At 26.2% G+C, this 18,726-nt stretch overlaps 1 protein-coding gene across 2 annotated transcripts in view; it reads left to right on the forward strand.

Moving 5' to 3' along the window:
- The first annotated feature begins 475 nt into the window (after window positions 1-475).
- The window catches only part of if (inflated), a 92,497-nt gene continuing 74,246 nt past the window's right edge, over window positions 476-18,726 (forward strand). For both annotated transcript variants that reach the window (XM_065510416.1, XM_065510417.1), the window contains exons 1-2: window positions 476-773; window positions 13,373-13,934. In XM_065510416.1, coding sequence (XP_065366488.1) covers window positions 13,672-13,934 — 263 coding nt within the window. In that variant the 5' untranslated portion in view covers window positions 476-773; window positions 13,373-13,671. The remainder of the gene's footprint in view (window positions 774-13,372; window positions 13,935-18,726) is intronic.

Below are 18,726 nucleotides of genomic sequence, written 5' to 3' on the forward strand. Positions count from 1 at the left end.
TTACCTCGAAATAAAATTGGACGGTTAGAGGATTAAAATAGTAACCAATTTTAGAAAAGTACCAAACTTAAAAAAATATTCAGCATTATAGGAAATCATAAATTTTTAATACTTTGAAAAGGTAGCAATTTTAAGAAAAGTACCAAATTTTCATAAATCATAAATTTTTGTTCAAAGTTCAATTTCACCAGTAACCAATAATAACTTTTGATTTTGTAAAAAAATTTAAATTTTGCCAATACTACTCCTCCGACCAAAATGTTTGCTAAAAAATAAAAACAATTGAAAATCTTCCACTTGGCATACCCACTGTACTTTGTTTATTAAGTATCTGTTAGATACTACAACTAAACTAATGATAATAAAAATGTTGTGTGTGCTTCTATTTTGCTCATGTTGTTTTGTTGTTGTTGTATTTATTGCTAGTGCTCTGTAGCTGCTGCTGCTGTTGCTGTCCTCTGTTAATACTCGCACACTTCTCTGTTACGTTTGTTTTTGTACGAAAAGTAAAAATGTTTTGAAATTGAAATTTGAAAAGAGTTCCAAGTTTTTTTTTTCAAAATCTTACGAGTCTAGTCAGTTGGTGTTGAAAACTCGCGGCGGTTAGATCAAAATTCTACTACTCTAACTAACGAGTACGAATAAATAAATAATTTTTTTAGTTAAAAAAATAATTTTGAAATAAATAAACGACTCGTTTTAAATGATCTAAAACATAAATATCTAAAAGAAAACATACATATCTGTATATGTAGATAAATAGATATAAAAAAGTGAGCAATATATATTTTATTTTACATATACATACAGCTACACAGTCTTATATATGTATATGTATCTATAAGATAGCTGTCTGTGAAAATAATTTAACCTTCAATTGAAAAAGAATTAGGAAAATAATTAAAGTTATTTATGTACCAGGAAAAGAACGTTAGTTTATTTGGTGTTTAACTGAAAGTGAAATTTTTGATAAAAAGTTTTGAAAACATTTAAAAATAATTGTGATGCTTGCTGACTAATTCTATTAATTTGCCTACGTTCGATTTATTTTTGTGTTAAATATTTATATTATAAAGGTGATGATGATGAAGCTGATGATGAATGATCTTCATAATGATGATGATGATGATGTTTGAAAAAAGTGAAAAATTAAAAAAAAAAATCAAAATACAAATATTCTAAAAATAGCTGATTAGTGTTACTTTCCTTAGTGTTGGAACATTTTGCTATACAACAAAAAAGTGAATAATTTTTATGTGTAGCATTGAAAATAAACAAATTAAAAAAACGAAATGGAATTAAAAAAATATTAAAAATTATTATATAATTTAGGAACAAAAAATTAATGTTTATATAAAAAACATTTTGTTAAAAAAAATGGTTGTGTGTTAAGAGATTTTTATAAAAATGATGAGTGAAATTTGTTAAATTAATGACATAATAAATTGCCATTATAAAATTGTAATTGAAATGCTAAAAGTTAAACATTTGTTAAATGTCAAGTGCGAAATAGTCAGTTGGAAATTTCAGGTTCCTGCTGGAACTTTAAGCTTGTCTCTTCTAACAAAGTTAAACTTAATTTTTTGTAAAAAGTTCATAGCCTGAACTAAATTTAGTTCAAGTTTGTTTACAGATTCGGTAACATTCAATTGGATTACATATTACGTTAACGGTATTTTGAGTTATTTCTATGTACATAGAGCGGAAACTCTCCTGTCAAAAACCTAACTCAGTTGTCAAAAACCTAAGTGGTGAGAATCTATTAGTAAAAAAAAAACAAAATAACAGCTCTATGTTTTTTTTCTCTATGGGCAGAGGATAAGCACTACATTTGATCTTTAACTTCAGAAATTTGATCTAGCACCTACACTCTCCATTACAGAAGACATGATTTTTGTTTGGTAAGCTCCCACTTGGAAGCAGGTTTGTGCTTGATTTGTTGTGTTTTAAACATAATTCTGTTGCAATTTCAATTTAAATTTAATGAAATTCAAAAAAAAAAAAATTTAAAATTTTGCAAAATTTCCAATAATTATTTACTGTGGCTTAGTTTTAATAAAAGAAATTGAAAATATTGTGATCATAGAGAAATATACATAGAGCGGAAACTAGAATAAAACTCAACATATTGCACCCTGATCCATCGATTGCATCAAAGACGTCACATTTGGTGGAAAATTGTATAAATCGTTCATTGCTGAGTTATTCTATTCTATTGATATGAATTGTGGCAGCTATATAATCAGCTGAAGATCGACATGGAATTCACAAACTTAGGACAAAAACTAAGTTTGTGAATTCCATGTCGATTTTTTTGTTTAATTTTGAGTGGAATATTTTAGCCTTTTCATTCACTATTAATCCAGAACTTTTGGTTCTTCAGCAGTCTTTAAATATTTTCAGTTTCGAATGGGGAATTCTTTTTTTTTCGTTTTATTCACATTGTGTTTGTTATTAAAAATAATCGAAAAAAAATGTTGCTTATAATCCCGGATAATTGAGCTAATTACGGTTAATCGATGCAAAAAAAAAGTTGAAATCGATTCAAAATTAGTTTCTTTTTCTTTCACGGATAATTGATGTTACCGGATAATCGAATCACGGATAATCGAGGCATCACTGTATGTATATTCTGGGTCAGTATGAAATTCTAAGACGATCTAGCTATGTCCGTCTGTCTGTCCGTCTGTTGAACATACGTTAGGGCCCAAATGAAAGGAGCTAGCTTGCGGACATTTTCTGCAAATACTCTCTGTTTATTTTGTATTGAAAATGGGCAATATCGGTCCATGATTTCACCTAGCCCCCAACAAATGTCCCCCCGGAATACTGTTTGAGCAGCCATAAATATGATGATTATCCGGCAAATCTGATAAAATTTTGCACAAATTATTTCTTGAAATTATACTTTAAATCGGACAACATTTGTCCCTAGTCCCCATACAAGATCCCCCGTCAGAAAGTGATTTGAACATTCATAATTGTCTTATAATAATTAATATCGGAAATAATTGAACATAAACAAACTATATATGAACCAAAATCTTTCTATAGACTTTTGTTAGGGTGGGTCGATAATTTACCCTACTCCATTATAACCGCTATTCTCATTCTCATCCCTTAGTTTTTTTTACAACTGAGTTAGGTACTTAATAGGAGAGTTTCTGATCTATGAGTATTTATCTATGATTATGACTCTATGCATAGAAAATATATACTGAAATCGGTATCCGTTAACACTTTCAAAACCGGAGTCAAATATGTAAATGTTGAGATTTTTCCAAAAAAAATTTCGAGTAATTAATTGGAGAATTTTAAGCAAACTTCAGAAAAATATTCCACAGATCTGAAGTTTACATTTTATTCAAAATCAACTCCTTTGTTGTACTTGGGATTAAAATAAGCCCAATTATTTAAGACTCTTTAAAACACGGTCTAATGAAAATGTTTGAACAATTAAATCAGCGCTTGTGGGCCCAGAAATATTGGTCTAAAACCGATCGACTCTGAATCACTTGTCATAAATGTTTAATTTATATAGGTATCTATACAAATTTTGCTCCAAATAAGTTTTATATATACGGAAGTCATGTCACCTAATTTTATAAAGATCGTTCCATAATTAGTCAAGGCCCACTTCCGAAAATCACTTTATCTTGCACTTTATTTTGGTATTCACATAAAATTCAACAGAAATAAGTTCCAAAGAAAAATGTTTTTCTTATTTACTCAGTGTAGGCTACTTGTTTTATCTTCTTGTCTTGCATTATCAAAAATTCCCTGGCACACATACATTTTTGGCGGAATTTTTTATAAATTGAACATTCTGATTTATAAAATATACAAAACTATAATTAAGTTCAAGTAATCTATCTAGTCACAAAAAACATAATGAATATTTAGTTTTTGATTTTTTAAGACTTCACTTAATATTCTCACATAAAATTCCAATAAAATTACACAAATCTTGTGGTTTTAAACAAAAAAACAACCAAATTCATTCATGCTTCGTTAAGTTTCAGAAAAATGTGTGAAAATTTTAAACAACATAAAAAAGCATAAATTAATAAAATGGTTAAAAAGCTTTTCAAAATATTTAATATACATTTTGATAAAAATCTATTAATCTTTATAGGGTTAGAAAACAGTACATGTCAAAATACATATTTCAATTCTAACCTTTTATGATTTGGAGAAAAAGTTCACATGCCTTTGAATTTCCATTTGTTTAACAAAATAAATAATTTAGTAATAAAACACTTGACTATTTGAAACTTTAAATTATCATTAATTTGTAAGAATTTTAAGTACAAAATTATTAATTTTTATTATTAAAATAGTTAATATTTCCTTTAACAATTTACATAAAATAAGTACCTCTACTTATAAAATTTTTTGTATTAAAATGGTTTAAAATAAACACCATTTATCCCATTATTTAATGCGTTACGAGTTATTGGTAATTGTAGGTTTAATGTTGGTAAGAATATAAATAAAAAAATAGAAAAATTCATGGTAAACGTGGGCGCCAATAATTCATTAAATAAAACTTAATTTATTAGGCTTCAACAAAAAGAAAAACCAAAGAAATTCTTTAATAAATAAAAATAAACTAAGGCTATAACCAAATATGATTTAGGTTTAAACTAGCATTAGAAAAACCAAAAGTAAGTTTAGGAAAAAAGTGCGTTTAAAGTGGAAAGTCAGTCTCTTAACTAAATAGTTTATTTTTCTAAACACATGGCAAAATTTTCTACACTCACGCATTTACTTTTTTTCATGCCCGAGGTTGGCTTTCAACCACACAGCGGTCTTTTTTATATTATATATTTTTTTTATTCCTACTTAAGTTTCCAATAAACTATTTATTTATGTACAATTATACATTTCTAATTAATTAATATGCTAGACATGTTTTAAATTTTATTTACAAAAAAAAGAAGAAAAAAACTGTTTGCTAGCAACGCACAGTGAATTGAATTGTACTGATCGTCGTTACTTGTACTTGCAACATTTATAACGATCTACATTTGATTTCCATAGAATTGAAGCATAAAACAAACAACAAAATTAAAAACTCATAGTAGTTTGTATTTCTGTCAATTACATTCAATTTACACCTACATTTTTTTTATAAAAAAGAAATTAAAATGCAATAAAACTAATTAAATTGAATACAAATTATAACCCTACACCTATTATGGTGACATTGGCGGCTATCAGGTGCCTGACAAAAGTACTTTTTGGAGAGCCATCAAATTGAAAATAAAATTTTGACAAATTTAATACAATTATGGCAAAATGAAATTAATACACTGGAGGAAATGTTAAATAGGGTTTGAAAGCAAAATTATGGAGATCTTAACAGATCCGATGGAAATCCAATCAATGTATAAGAAATTTATTTAAAGTAAGACTGTAACAAATCTTATATAACTTTCATCAAATTATACTTTAAAATAAACATTTTAAATATTTTTAAAAACAAAAACTAAAAAAAAAATTTCAAAATTTATTTAAAATTTTTTTTAAAAAATTCAAGACAAGGAAATGTTTTTTGGTGAAAAAAAAATTCGGGTTAAAAATATTTTTCCCAATTTTGACCCATTGTAGGTCCGACTTACTATGGCATTATATACGTCGTTGCATAGGTCTTTGAAATATCCATATATTATCATTAATATAGACTTAGTAATCCTGATATAGAAAAAAATAGGTCGAAAATCGCGGTTGTCCTGATTTTTTCTATATATCTGAGCCATTTATGGACCGATTTTAAATATCAATCTAACCGGGTCTATGAGGGCTACGGAAAGTTGATTTCCACATACAGACGGACATATGGATATGGCTATATCGATTCCGCTATCTATAACGATCCAGAATATATATACTTTGTGGGGTCACAAATGAAAAATGAAGGAATTACAAACTTATGTCCATGTCCGTCTGTATGTTGAAATCAACTTTCAGAAGCCCCCGATTAGCTTTCATAAATGATTCATAAATTCTTGAAAATTGGCCAACAAATGGCTGAGATATAAGCAAAAAACCCCAACCACTTCGATTTCTGACCTATTTTTTTTATCTATATCTGGATTACTAAGACATTTATATAGACAACATGTATATCTAATGATAGATATTTCAAAGAGCTTTCCAACGACGTATATAATGCCATAGTAAGTCGGACCTACAATGGGTCAAAATTGGGAAAAATATTATTAACCCGAATTTTTTTTTCACCAAAAAACATTTCCTTGTCATAAAAATTGTTGCATTGATGAATTAAAAAAAAATGTTGAAATAAATTTTGAATTTTTTTTTTAATTTTTGTTTATCTAAAAATATTTAAAATTTTTATTTTAAAGTATCGAAATCAGGAAAAATATTTTTAACCCGAGTATTAGACCGATTTTCGTTGTAATCTGGTCCTATTCTATATCAAAATTATGTTAAAATCAATCATTTTTCTTTCACTTAGAATGTGAACGAAATTTTTCATTCGATATTGTTAAATTGTTCCATGATTTCTTTGATTAAGCAGTTTTTAATTCTTTAAATTGTTTTAATAAATTTGATTAATTATTTTTTAGTTTCTGAATTCTTCTCATATTGATCTATAAATATTTATTCAAATCATTTCAATATCTATAAATATAAAAAAAAGTTTAAGCAAAATCAAGTACTTTTTTGCATACTTTTAAAGAAGACTTTACATTTTAATATTTCAAAATGTTTACATTATTTATTTATTTTCCGAAAGTAGAGACAATTTCCTTTCCGCTGATATAAAATATGTCTTTGTTTTCTTGCTGTTATGTGAAATAAATGCAGACAAATTTAAGGCCCCTTGGTAAACTGCACTTTAATATTTTTGATTAAGTACTTTCACTTTTTTAAATTATTTGCATAGATTTGATTAATTTTTAATTATTTCTATATTTTACTTATATTTCTCTATAATATTTATAAAAATCATTTTATTAACTATAACTTGAATGAAAACAGTCGGTTAAAGTTTAAGTAAATTCGTAAAAAGTACTTTTTTGCTATTTTTTGAAAAAATACTTTTAAATATATCAACATTTTAAAAAAATTTAAAAAGTTGAGATAATTTCCTTACGGCTGTTAAAAAATATATCTAGATTTTCTTATGTGGCATGTCAAATAAATGGAGTTAAACTTAACACTTAGTAAAATAGTACTTTATTTTTCCTGGTAAAGTACTTTTACTTTTTTTAAATAGTTTCAGTAACGTTGTTAATAAAATATAAAGTTTTATTAGTTTTTCTAAAAGAATAGACTATAATAAATCTAAGAATGTATTTCTTTTAATATTTGGACCTGCACCCTACATTCAGCATTGTCAGAAATTCTTATATTTTTCAACAAAAATTCAACTTTTCATGGGAGTTAAAAAAGTGTTATTAATATTACAAATTTTATTTCTTTACTCTAAGGGCACTGCTACATGTTCAATATATATTGTGATATTTGAATGGCTATCTTGATTTAACAATGTTAGGGCACATATATATTGACCGCAATCCAGTATCGCGTTATATATTGAACGTGTAGCAGTACCCTTAGGCTATTTTGCGATCCATCAATACTTTTGATGGATCGTTATCCAAATCGCAGAATAACCTAATTTTGCGTGATCCATTACAATGGATCGCGATCCAAATATCACAATATTTACTGAACGTGTAGCAGTACCCTTAGGACACGTTCGATATATGTATATTGACCGCGATCCAGTATCGCGATATTTATTGAACGTGTAGCATGCAGTATTGATGGATCGCGATCCAAATCGCAGAATAACCTAATTTTGCGTGATCCATTACAATCGATCGCGATCCAAATATCACAATATATATTGAACGTGTAGCAGTACCCTTAGGCTATTTTGCGATCCATCAATACTGCATGCTACACGTTCAATAAATATGGCAATACTGGTTCGTGGTCAATATATACATTGAACGTGTAGCAGTGCTGTAAAGAGTCTTTAACATTTTTAATAATATATTTCTTTTAATTTTGCTAAATTGCCTGCCATTCATTGCTTTTAAGTTATTGACATTTTAAATTTAAAGTGAAATGTTGAAAATCATAATTTAAAGGGAAATTTCAAGTAAAATAAAAATTAAATTTAAACCGGAAAGTGCACAAAAAAAAAACAGTTTAAAGCTTATTAAAGGAAATTAACATAAAAAAATTGTATTTACTTACGAAAATAAAAATAAATGACACACAAATTCATAAGTAACCTACAACAAATAAAAAAATCTATATTTAACATAACAAAAAAACACCTTTAAATAAAATATTGAATGAAAAAAAACACAACAAACTGAGGTCAATAAAGTGATTGTGGTAATAAATTGTGTATATAAAAAAAATTACACCTACGCCTGAACCAATTTTATCTATATAATTTTTTTTTTAATAATTTAAATCAAAAAGAACACATAAACTGAATACAAAACTAAAAAATAATAATAAGTTAAAGCTAAATAAACATAACAAAAATATGGTGTAAAAAAAATTCGTAAACAGCACCTACTCAATATTTCAAACGGATACTACTCATAGTTTAAATATTCATTCATAGACAGTCACTAGCACTCACTCACTAGAACACTCATCCAGTCACTCAATAATAAATGAAATTTTAAAAGAAATCGAATTGAATAATTTATGCAAATATTTAAATGAGCAAAAAATAATTAACAAAAATTATATAAACAATTAAAACATACATAAAAATAGCTTTAAGCTAAAAAACAAGTGCAACTTGTTTCAAATACAATTTCAAAAAATTTTAAACAGTGATGTCACGTTTTGTCTTAAAACAAGCTAAAATAAACAAAACATTTTTATAAAAATCTTTTATTAAAAAAAATACAATAATATTCTTGTTTTTGTTTTCATCTTCTTGTTTAGAATTGAAAAAAATAATTCTCTCAAAATTCAAATGTTGAGATAAGTTGTTAGAAATGAACTGAATTCTAACAGAAAATATTGTATTTAGAGAATATTTTTTTACTCTGTTTGATTTTCAGTTTCATATCTAAAGAATACACACATCTTTAAGTACATATAAAGATATACAAATACTGGGCTAAATTTTGTTTGTATAAGTTGAAAGATAGTCGTAGTTGTTTAGTAAAGCAGACATATCTTTTAGCTGTATCTTTTTTAGGCGGCAAATGTTTATTAGATATTTTTTTTAGCACACACTCACACACACTCTAATTTGAAACTGACAGAGCAGCCAGCCATTTAAGTTCTAAAAACTGATATTTGTATGTGTGTTTGGCTTTATAAAAGATACAATTTTTTGTTAATGTGTGCAAAATTAAAAGCAAATTTTGCTTTTTTATTTTGAGAGTATGGTACTTTTTTCTTTTTTTGTTTGCTTTGCTCTACTAAAAAAATACAACAAAAATATATAGAAACGAACGACATTTAACCTCCATATGCAGTGAATTGTATTGTATGATCCAATACCAAACCAAAAAAATAACAAAAAACAAAAAAAAAATAAAAAAACTACCCAGAAAAAACTTCAGATCATGATCAAATAGTATAGATCTTGAATTCGATCTTTGAGAAATACAAAAAAACAATAGCAACATCTAAAAGCATGTAGAAAATGAACGAAAAAACAACAACAGCAACAACTTAAAGAGTCAATGTTTACATGGACAGTGGGGTAATAAGGGACAAAATTACAGGATTTTTTTGAATTAAACAAATTTAATTTATCCATCAATAGTCATGACATGTTAACAATTACAAAAGCAGAGGAGCAAACTGAAAAAATATTTAATTACTTAATTATTATAAACTAGATGGTCGCCCCGGCTTCACCCGGTTGTATTTACTAATGTTAGTTCTTCAAGTTTCTCCAACCCACATAAACCTGCCTGTTCTTATTGATTTGCAAATAAAATATCTAAATTTGTACTGCATACTTTAGGGAGCTTTTTTATTACAGTTGGCTGGACTAAAAAAATTCAAAAAAATACCGAGTTTTACCCGGAATTTATGAAAATTTTTTTCTTTACAAACTATCTCCTGAAAATTTCGAATCGAGTTAAAAAAAATCAGCCAAATCGCTCCAGCCGTTCTCACGTGATGCCATTACATACATGGACCATTTCATTTTTATATATATAGATACTGTTACTTTTTTTACCCTTTAAAAACGTTGGTTCATTTCCTTAAAATAAACCTAATTCTTTTGATTGCAAATAAAAGCAGTTTAGTAGTTCAAAATTTGTAACAACTATTTATTTATTTAAATTTGCCACAGTTTAAATAGTCACTTTGGCCCATAATCATAGTCAAACACTAAAGTCGGTTCTTTTTAAAAACAACTTTAAAATAAAAACCTGCTTATTATTAAATTGCAACCATAGAAAACGTTAACAATAAAAGTAACCGGGACATCTAAAGAAAGAAAGAAAGTTGTTTGTTGTGGAAAAATGGAAAAGATAAGATTAATATCATAATTACGATATTTTGGTACTAATTTTATTGATAACTGTTCAATAATTGCAAAATCTCTACCAATATCTTGTAACTTAAACATTTTTTACTTTGTGACGAACTTTTTTACTCGGCGAAGAACAGCTGATTCTGCTGTTAAATGAGTTAAAAACAACTTCAGCTAGTTTTATATTTACAGTCGACTTCAGCGTCAGAAGTATACTTTAACTTGTCTATGATATACCTAAAGTCCACTCTTAAGTAGAGTCGAGTTTAATTCTCTTAAAATGTACTTTATTTTTGACTATGATTATGGGCCTTTGTGTCTTTATAATTCATACATACTTATATTACACAAGACAGTTGATCTTAAATCTAACAGCGCCTATGATAAAATAACTACTTACTGCAACTGCTGCAACTATTTATACACAGCGCCATCTTCTTCCAGTAGCTTTATGAATGTTCGAATTCTAGAGCTTTTAGAGCAGCTTCAATTAATGTTGCCATACTTACAAAGTAGAAGCTTCTACGCTCATATTTATAGTTATTTTATAGATCTTAAAAAGCTTATAATTTGAAACCACATAAAGCTTTAGAAATAAATTTATTTCCAATAAGAGGGCAGAAAAAGGGCAACATTTTTTACCACACAAGAAAACAACAAATTATACTAAACACCTTGCAATCAGTTTTAGAAATCAGAAAATAAATTAAAAAGCTATATATTCATTCAGTCATTCATCCCACCCACTGTATTGCTGTATACATTAACATTTTGACGTTTTTGCAGAATTACGTCAGCTAAGTTTTATATTTTTCTTGAAATTTATTTTAAAGTAAATTTTGTTTTCTGTTTTTGCTTTTGCACTCAACAGATGTTGTTTATTCAACAACTACGGGGGCTGTATACGATTTTACCTTAAAATTCATAAAATTAAACAGAACATGAACCAAAAAACGTAAAACTGATAAAGAGACATTTTTTTGTATTGTTTTATTTACTACTTGTATTTAACTTGCTAAATGTTTATTCTGTGTTTTTTTATACCCTTCACCTTCGTGAGAAGGGTATATATAAGTTTGTCATTCCGTTTGTAATTTCTACATTTTTCATTTCCGACCCTATAAAGTATATATATTCTGGATCCTTATAGATAGCGGAGTCGATTAAGCCATGTCCGTCTGTCTGTCTGTCTGTCTGTCCGTCTGTCTGTCTGTCTGTCTGTCTGTTGAAATCAGTTTTCTGAAGACCCCAGATATCTTCGGGATCCAAATCTTCAATAATTCTGTCAGACATGCTTTCGAGAATTTTGCTATTTAAAATCAGCAAAATCGGTCCACAAATGGCTGAGATATGAGGAAAAAACCAAGACAACCTCTATTTTTGACCTATTTTTTACATATATCTGGATTACTAAGACATTAATAGACAATATGGATATCTAATGATAGATATTTCAAAGACATTTGCAACGACGTATATAAGACCATAGTAAGTTGGACCTACAATGGGTCAAAATCGGGAAAAAAATTTTGAACCCGAATTTTTTAAAAAAAAAAAAAAAAATTTAAAAACAAAAAAAAAAATTTAAAAATTTAAAAAAAAAAATTTTAAAATTTAAAAAAAAAAATTTTTTAAAATTTAAAAAAAAAATTTTTTAAAATTTTAAAAAAAATTTTTTTTTTTAAATTTAAAAAAAAAAATTTTATTAAAATTTAAAAAAAAAAATTTTTTTAAATTTAAAAAAAAAAAATTTAAAATAACAATCGAAAAAATTTTTTTTCCAAAAAATTCAAAAAACAACTGGAAAAAAAATGTAATTTTGTTTACCTAAAAATATTTAAAATTTTCAAGTATAATTTGGTGAAGGGTATATAAGATTCGGCACAGCCGAATATAGCACTCTTACTTGTTTTTAATTGTTTTGTTAACTTATTTTTTGGAGTATTTAAACTTATTCCATTAACCTTGGCTTGTTTTTTGATACACAACGTTCCATTCGTTAAAAGTCATTTTGTAATTTAGACAATTATACATGTGTTTATTCATATATACATTTATTTATATTTATCAAGATGAAACTGAAATTGATTACAAAGTCTACGACTATTGAGCCATAAAACGTGTGTTTGTATTTAAAAAAAAAATGTATTTCATATTTTTTCTCTATTATTGTTTTGTCAATGAAAATGAATTAAAAAAAAAGCTTATTAAGTAATATGATCGTGTTTTAATTGTTTAGAGAAACAAAAAAAAATCATTCTACTGTTCTTTTTGATTTGTCTGAGACATTAGTGTTGAGATAATTGGATTTAGATAGAAAAGTACTTTTTTCGTACCACAGACATTTTGTTAGTTTTACACAATTTAAAGTCATAGGAAAAATAACTTTGAATTTCCAAACATACGATTTAATATCAAAAGTACCTTTTTGGTATATAGTAGTTTTTGCCACTAAATAATTTTCTTATTGCTAAAGATACTTTCTTAGTTTAGGGAGTTTAATAGAACACACATTTTGAAAATAATTTAAGTTTAAGAATATTCTGATCTATTAAATGAAATGTTAAAATCCCTCAATTTTTACAATAATAGTACCATTTTGGTACTTATTGCCTTGACTCATTGCTTTATTTTGTGTACACAATCTTAGAATAATTTTCTATTTCAACATCTTTTGTTAACAATAATAGCAAGACAATTTATCTCAACATTTGTTTAAAATATTGCGTGAGTTTTTTTCTATAACAAAAGACCTTGAGCGGAAGAAGAAAACACAAAATATAGAATTACATAAAATCATTAATTTTTTTTTTTACAAAATTTCGAAACTCATACTTTTTTCAACTTTTTGATCTTTAGCAACAACGACAACAACAACAATAGCAGCGACTTCAGCAACAACTTTATCTAACAACAACCACCAGCAGAAACACTAAAAAAAGTAACAACCAAAAACGAGGTTCCTTTTTTTTAAACAAAAAATTCAAGACAAAAAAAATAATGACGAATTTTAATTAATTAATTAATTTAATCATAGAAAATTGTGTTCAAACCTAATAAATTAAGAAAACGAAAATTCATTACAATTAAAATATTTGTTAAAAAATAAGTGCGAGAAAAAAAGTCATCATAATAAGTATAACCACAACCACATCACAATGAAGTTGAAAAAAGTTTCAGCACCACCGAGACAACAACGCTCATTACACATGCGCCAAAACAACAATTATTACATCACAAAAACTACCTCCGGCTGGATGATCATGTTACTCATATGCTGCCTCAGCCTACGGAGTCCTTTGGCGTCGGCCTACAACATCGATATACCTAGCTATACGAAACATCAGCGTCTGGAGTCGAATACCATGTTTGGTTTCAGCATTGCCTTGCACAAGGGTCGCAGTGGCCCTCACACCAATTCGTAAGTACAAGATGATTTTCTTTTTTATTTATACTAAATATTTGATATTATTATATCTGTTATACAGATAATTTTCTATGAAAACTACTGTTACACATACAAATTTCAATAGAACAAACTGTTATACAGAGAATATCCTATAGAAAATGTTGTTATACACAATATTTTTTATAGAAGAAACTGTTATACACAATATTTTCTATAAAATAAACTGTTATACAGACAAATTTCTGTAAAACAAACTTTTATACAGAAAGTTTTCTATAGAAAAAACTGTTATACAGAAAGTTTTCTATAGAACAAACTGTTATACAGAAAGTTTTATATAGAACAAACTGTTATACACAATATTTTCTATAAAACAAACTGGTATACAGAAAGCTTTCTATAGAAAAAACTGTTATACAGAAAGTTTTCTATAGGAAAACTGTTGTACAGAAATTATTCTATACAATAAATTGTTATACAGAATGTTTCCTATAGAACAAACCGTTATACAGAATATTTTCCATAGAACAAACTGTTCTACATAACTTTTACTATAAAACAAACTGTTATACAAATAAATTTCTATAAAACAAACTGTTATACAGACAATTTTCTATAGAAAAAAGTGATATACAGAAAATATTCTATAGAACAAACTGCTATGCAAACAAACGTATATAAAACAAACTGTTATATAGAAAGTTTTCTATAGAAAAAAACTGTTATACAGAAAGTTTTCTATAGAACAAACTGCTATACAAACAAATGTATATAAAACAAACTGTTATATAGAAAGTTTTCTATAGAAAAAAAATGTTATACAGAAAGTTTTCTATACAAAAAACTGATATGCAGAAAACAATTTTAGAATATTTTCCATAGAACAAACTGTTATACAGAAAGTTTTCTATAGAAAAACTGTTGTACAGAAAGTATTCTATACAGAAAGTTTTCTATAGAACAAACTGATACTGATAATGTTATACATGCAAATTTCAATAGAAGGAACTGTTATACAGAATGTTTTCTATAGAACAAATTGTTAAACAGAAAAATTTCTACAGAAAATGTTGTTATACAGAATATTTATTAAAGAACAATCTGTTATACAGAATATTTTCTATAAAACAAACTGTTATACAGACAAATTTCTGTAAAACAAACTTTTATACAGAAAGTTTTCTATAGAAAAAATGTACACAATATTTTCTATAAAACAAACTGTTATACAGAAAGCTTTCTATAGAATAAACTGTTGTACAGAAAGTTTTCTATAGAAAAACTGTTGTACAGAAAGTATTCTATACAAAAAACTGTTATACAGAAGGTTTTCTATAGAAAAAACTGTTATACAGAATATTTTCTATAGAACAAACTGTTATACACAATATTTTCTATAAAACAAACTGGTATACAGAAAGCTTTATATAGAAAAAACTGTTTTACAAAAAGTGTTATATAGAAAAAAGTGTTATACACAAAATTTTCTATACAAAAAAATACTTTTCAAAATTTTTGTTCGGAAATTTCGGTAATTTCTTTATAAGTTTTCGTCTTAAAGTTATAGAATTATTGCCGCACAGATTCGTTGTGATTTTTTGCCTATAGAATGATTCAATTTTATCCATACATTGGTTTTAAACTAGCAGCAGAAAATCATTTGACACATATAAATAACCTAATTTTTGTCATACCAAATTCGGTCATTTAAAATAAATCGCTCATTAGCAATAAATTCGGTTATCACAACTAAAACTGCATATTTATTTAAGTTAGGAAAATTAGGATTCCTAGTAGGTCGACTTAATACAAATTGAAAAAGTTCTTAAAAGAATTATTGCAATGATTTAAAGATTTAGAAAAAATAACGAAAATAATAAGCTGTCTTGGTATTCTTTCCTAACTTGATATAGTACATATATACATTATTGGATTTTGATCGATTGTCTGATCATTCTAGAGAATTAAAAAAATTATATTTTTTTTTAAATTTCCTGGGATTGGGAAAGTTCCCGGGAAATTTTGAGAGAGTCCCATAGTTGGTTTTTAGTACTTAATTCATTCTCTGGCGAAGATACCGGTTTATTTGTAAATAATCATTCCTTTGACTAAGTATACACTAGCAGCAGTATTTCCTGTGGTCGAACTGACTACTTCTTTATCTACCAAGGTATAGTAAAGTAACTATAAGCTTTATAGTGCGAAAAATAAATTGATCATAAAGACAAAAAATGGTTAAAACAGATTACAATCTGGAACTAAAAAAGGCTTCTAAGTAAAATAAATAATTACATTCTGAAGTTACAATTTATTTTGAACTTAGAGCTTCGAATTAATTCAATTTGAGCTTAGTTCACACAAATCTTAATTCAGAATTAAAAAAAATGAGCAATTCATTCCATAAATCCATTTCCAAACTAAAGTATTTTATAAATAGAATTCATTCTTCGTCGAATTAATTCATAATGGAATTAATTCATAACCGAATTCATTCAACGTTTGAATGATTAAATTTTTGTATATTCAAATCTAATCGAAATAGAATTAAAATATGTGTTCTTCATTCATATTTTTTTTTTTATTTATTTTGAGTATTCACACGGTCTACTATTTGATCATATTGTCATAATGACCTAATATATTATAATAGTTGTTGCTGTGTTTTAAACAAAAAAAGTATTATTTTATGACAAAACAATAAACATAGTTCAAATAGTCTTATTAGTTTAGAACTTTTTTGTTTGAAACACAACAAAAATTTGTTTAAGGACATTATGACAATATGAACAAATAGTACACCGTGTGAATATCCCAATTGTTTTTAATAATTTGTATAGATTTTAGTTGAAGAAAAACTTAATCATTTAAAACATTTTATTAAGTTATTTTTCAATGCGTTTGTATTACAGAAAACTTGAATGATTCAATAAGGAATTAATTCTTTAAAGAATGAATACGTTTGAGTATTAAGGAATTAAGACAAAGAATTAATTCCTGAGTATATTTATATTTCGCGTATATTTAATTTGATTTTAAAATTTAATTATGAATTATTTCGAATATTTAAGTGATATAAATAACAACTTTAAACTGACTACACTTTAAATTACTTAGGGACACTAAAGTGGCCAGTATCTGGGATATGTAAAGTAAGCAATTTACTTTCATTTGAAGCTAGTTATCAAAGAAATTAAACGGATACTTCATATAGATTACTTAAGAAAGCTTTAGTATTAATAACCTGGTATATTCCTTGCAGGCCGCATAAATACATAAGTGTCAAATTACAACTAGTAGCCAGCCAAGTAACTAGACACTAGTTAAAAATTAACAAAACTGAAAGAGAATCAACTGTGTGAATATTTTTTATTTTTGTTATTAAACAATTTAGTTCATTATTGTTCATACATATGTAAATGATTTTCATTTTTTTTTTTTTTTTTTTTTTTTTTTTTTAAAATCTTAAAGAAAAAATCTTAAAATTCGACATTTGACTTTGACTACAATGAGTTGAGAGAAAAGTGTAAAAACAAACTGGCAAAATATGAATTTTATGAAAAATGGTTTATTGATGATCAAACAAGCTGGCAGCAACAACAACAACTATTATGTATATGAAAGGCTTGTCATACTAAAGACAATCATCATCAAACATACAATTTCAAAAAAAAAATAAAAATAAAAAATTTCAATACTTTTTTGAAAAAAAAAAAAAAAGAAAAGGCAAAATAATAAGATCAAAAGGCTATCATTGTAAACAGATCATAAAGAATCACTAACAGACACTAACTTTTTCTTATAATTTTCCTAACTACAGCCATACAGACACTTAATAAAACTAGAAATTATATTGAAGATGAATGGACGGATGGTCAGAAATGCCAGCTTATAAATATAAATGTTTAATAATATTATTATTTGGTTGGTTGTTTAAAAAACAGGCAAATTTATTACTTATTAAAAGGCATCAGGGGATTTGTTACTGTTGAACATAAATACCAATTTTAGTATTTAAAAAAAATAACTATAAATAAATATTTTATTTCGTCTGTATAGTTTTGTGTAAGTAGGAATGAGTTTATGCCATATTTGGTTATTTATGAGGTGTAAAGTTTTAAATATTTCTTTCTAGCTTGATTTTAAAAATTTTAATTCTTTGTTTTTATGTGTTTGTAATGCATGACTAAATTTAAACTGACAAGAGATAAAGGCAAAGACCCTTTTTAAAACAAAATAAATCCTAAAAAATCATTTGGCTTGTTAAGGTAGCTATTTCAAATATAATTTTAAACAACAAATGTTGAAAAACATTAATTCATCTTAAAAAACATATTTCAATTTTTTTTTTTTAAAAACATTAAATTTTATGAATGTATCATATTTACATTAGATTAGTACTAAAGAACTAAGAAATATTTTTTCTTTATTTATAGAAAATTTTCCCATAAGAATTTTCTGTTCAATTAAATAAATATGATAAAAATAACTAATAGTGAGAGGGTGTGTTTAGTTTTTTTTTTAGAAATTCTTTTCCTGGTTCATTAAATGAGGCTGTATGTAGTACATTTTAAAAGTTGTAGTTTTAAAACTATAGTTTTAGTACTTTGTTGTCAAGTTCCTCTCTCTTTACTTGTTACTTGTTTTATATTTTTATCTTGGTTTTTTTTATTAATGTGTAGTTTTTTTTATAATTTTTGATTATTTAAGCACAATTATTTATCTGATTATGGCACGCACATTTATTTTCTGTGTAATTAAATTTCTTTTGAGAGAGATAAAACTAAATAGTTGTTTTCCTTAACTT

The sequence above is a fragment of the Calliphora vicina genome, chromosome 4, assembly GCF_958450345.1.
Source record: "Calliphora vicina chromosome 4, idCalVici1.1, whole genome shotgun sequence".
Classification (NCBI taxonomy): domain Eukaryota; kingdom Metazoa; phylum Arthropoda; class Insecta; order Diptera; family Calliphoridae; genus Calliphora; species Calliphora vicina.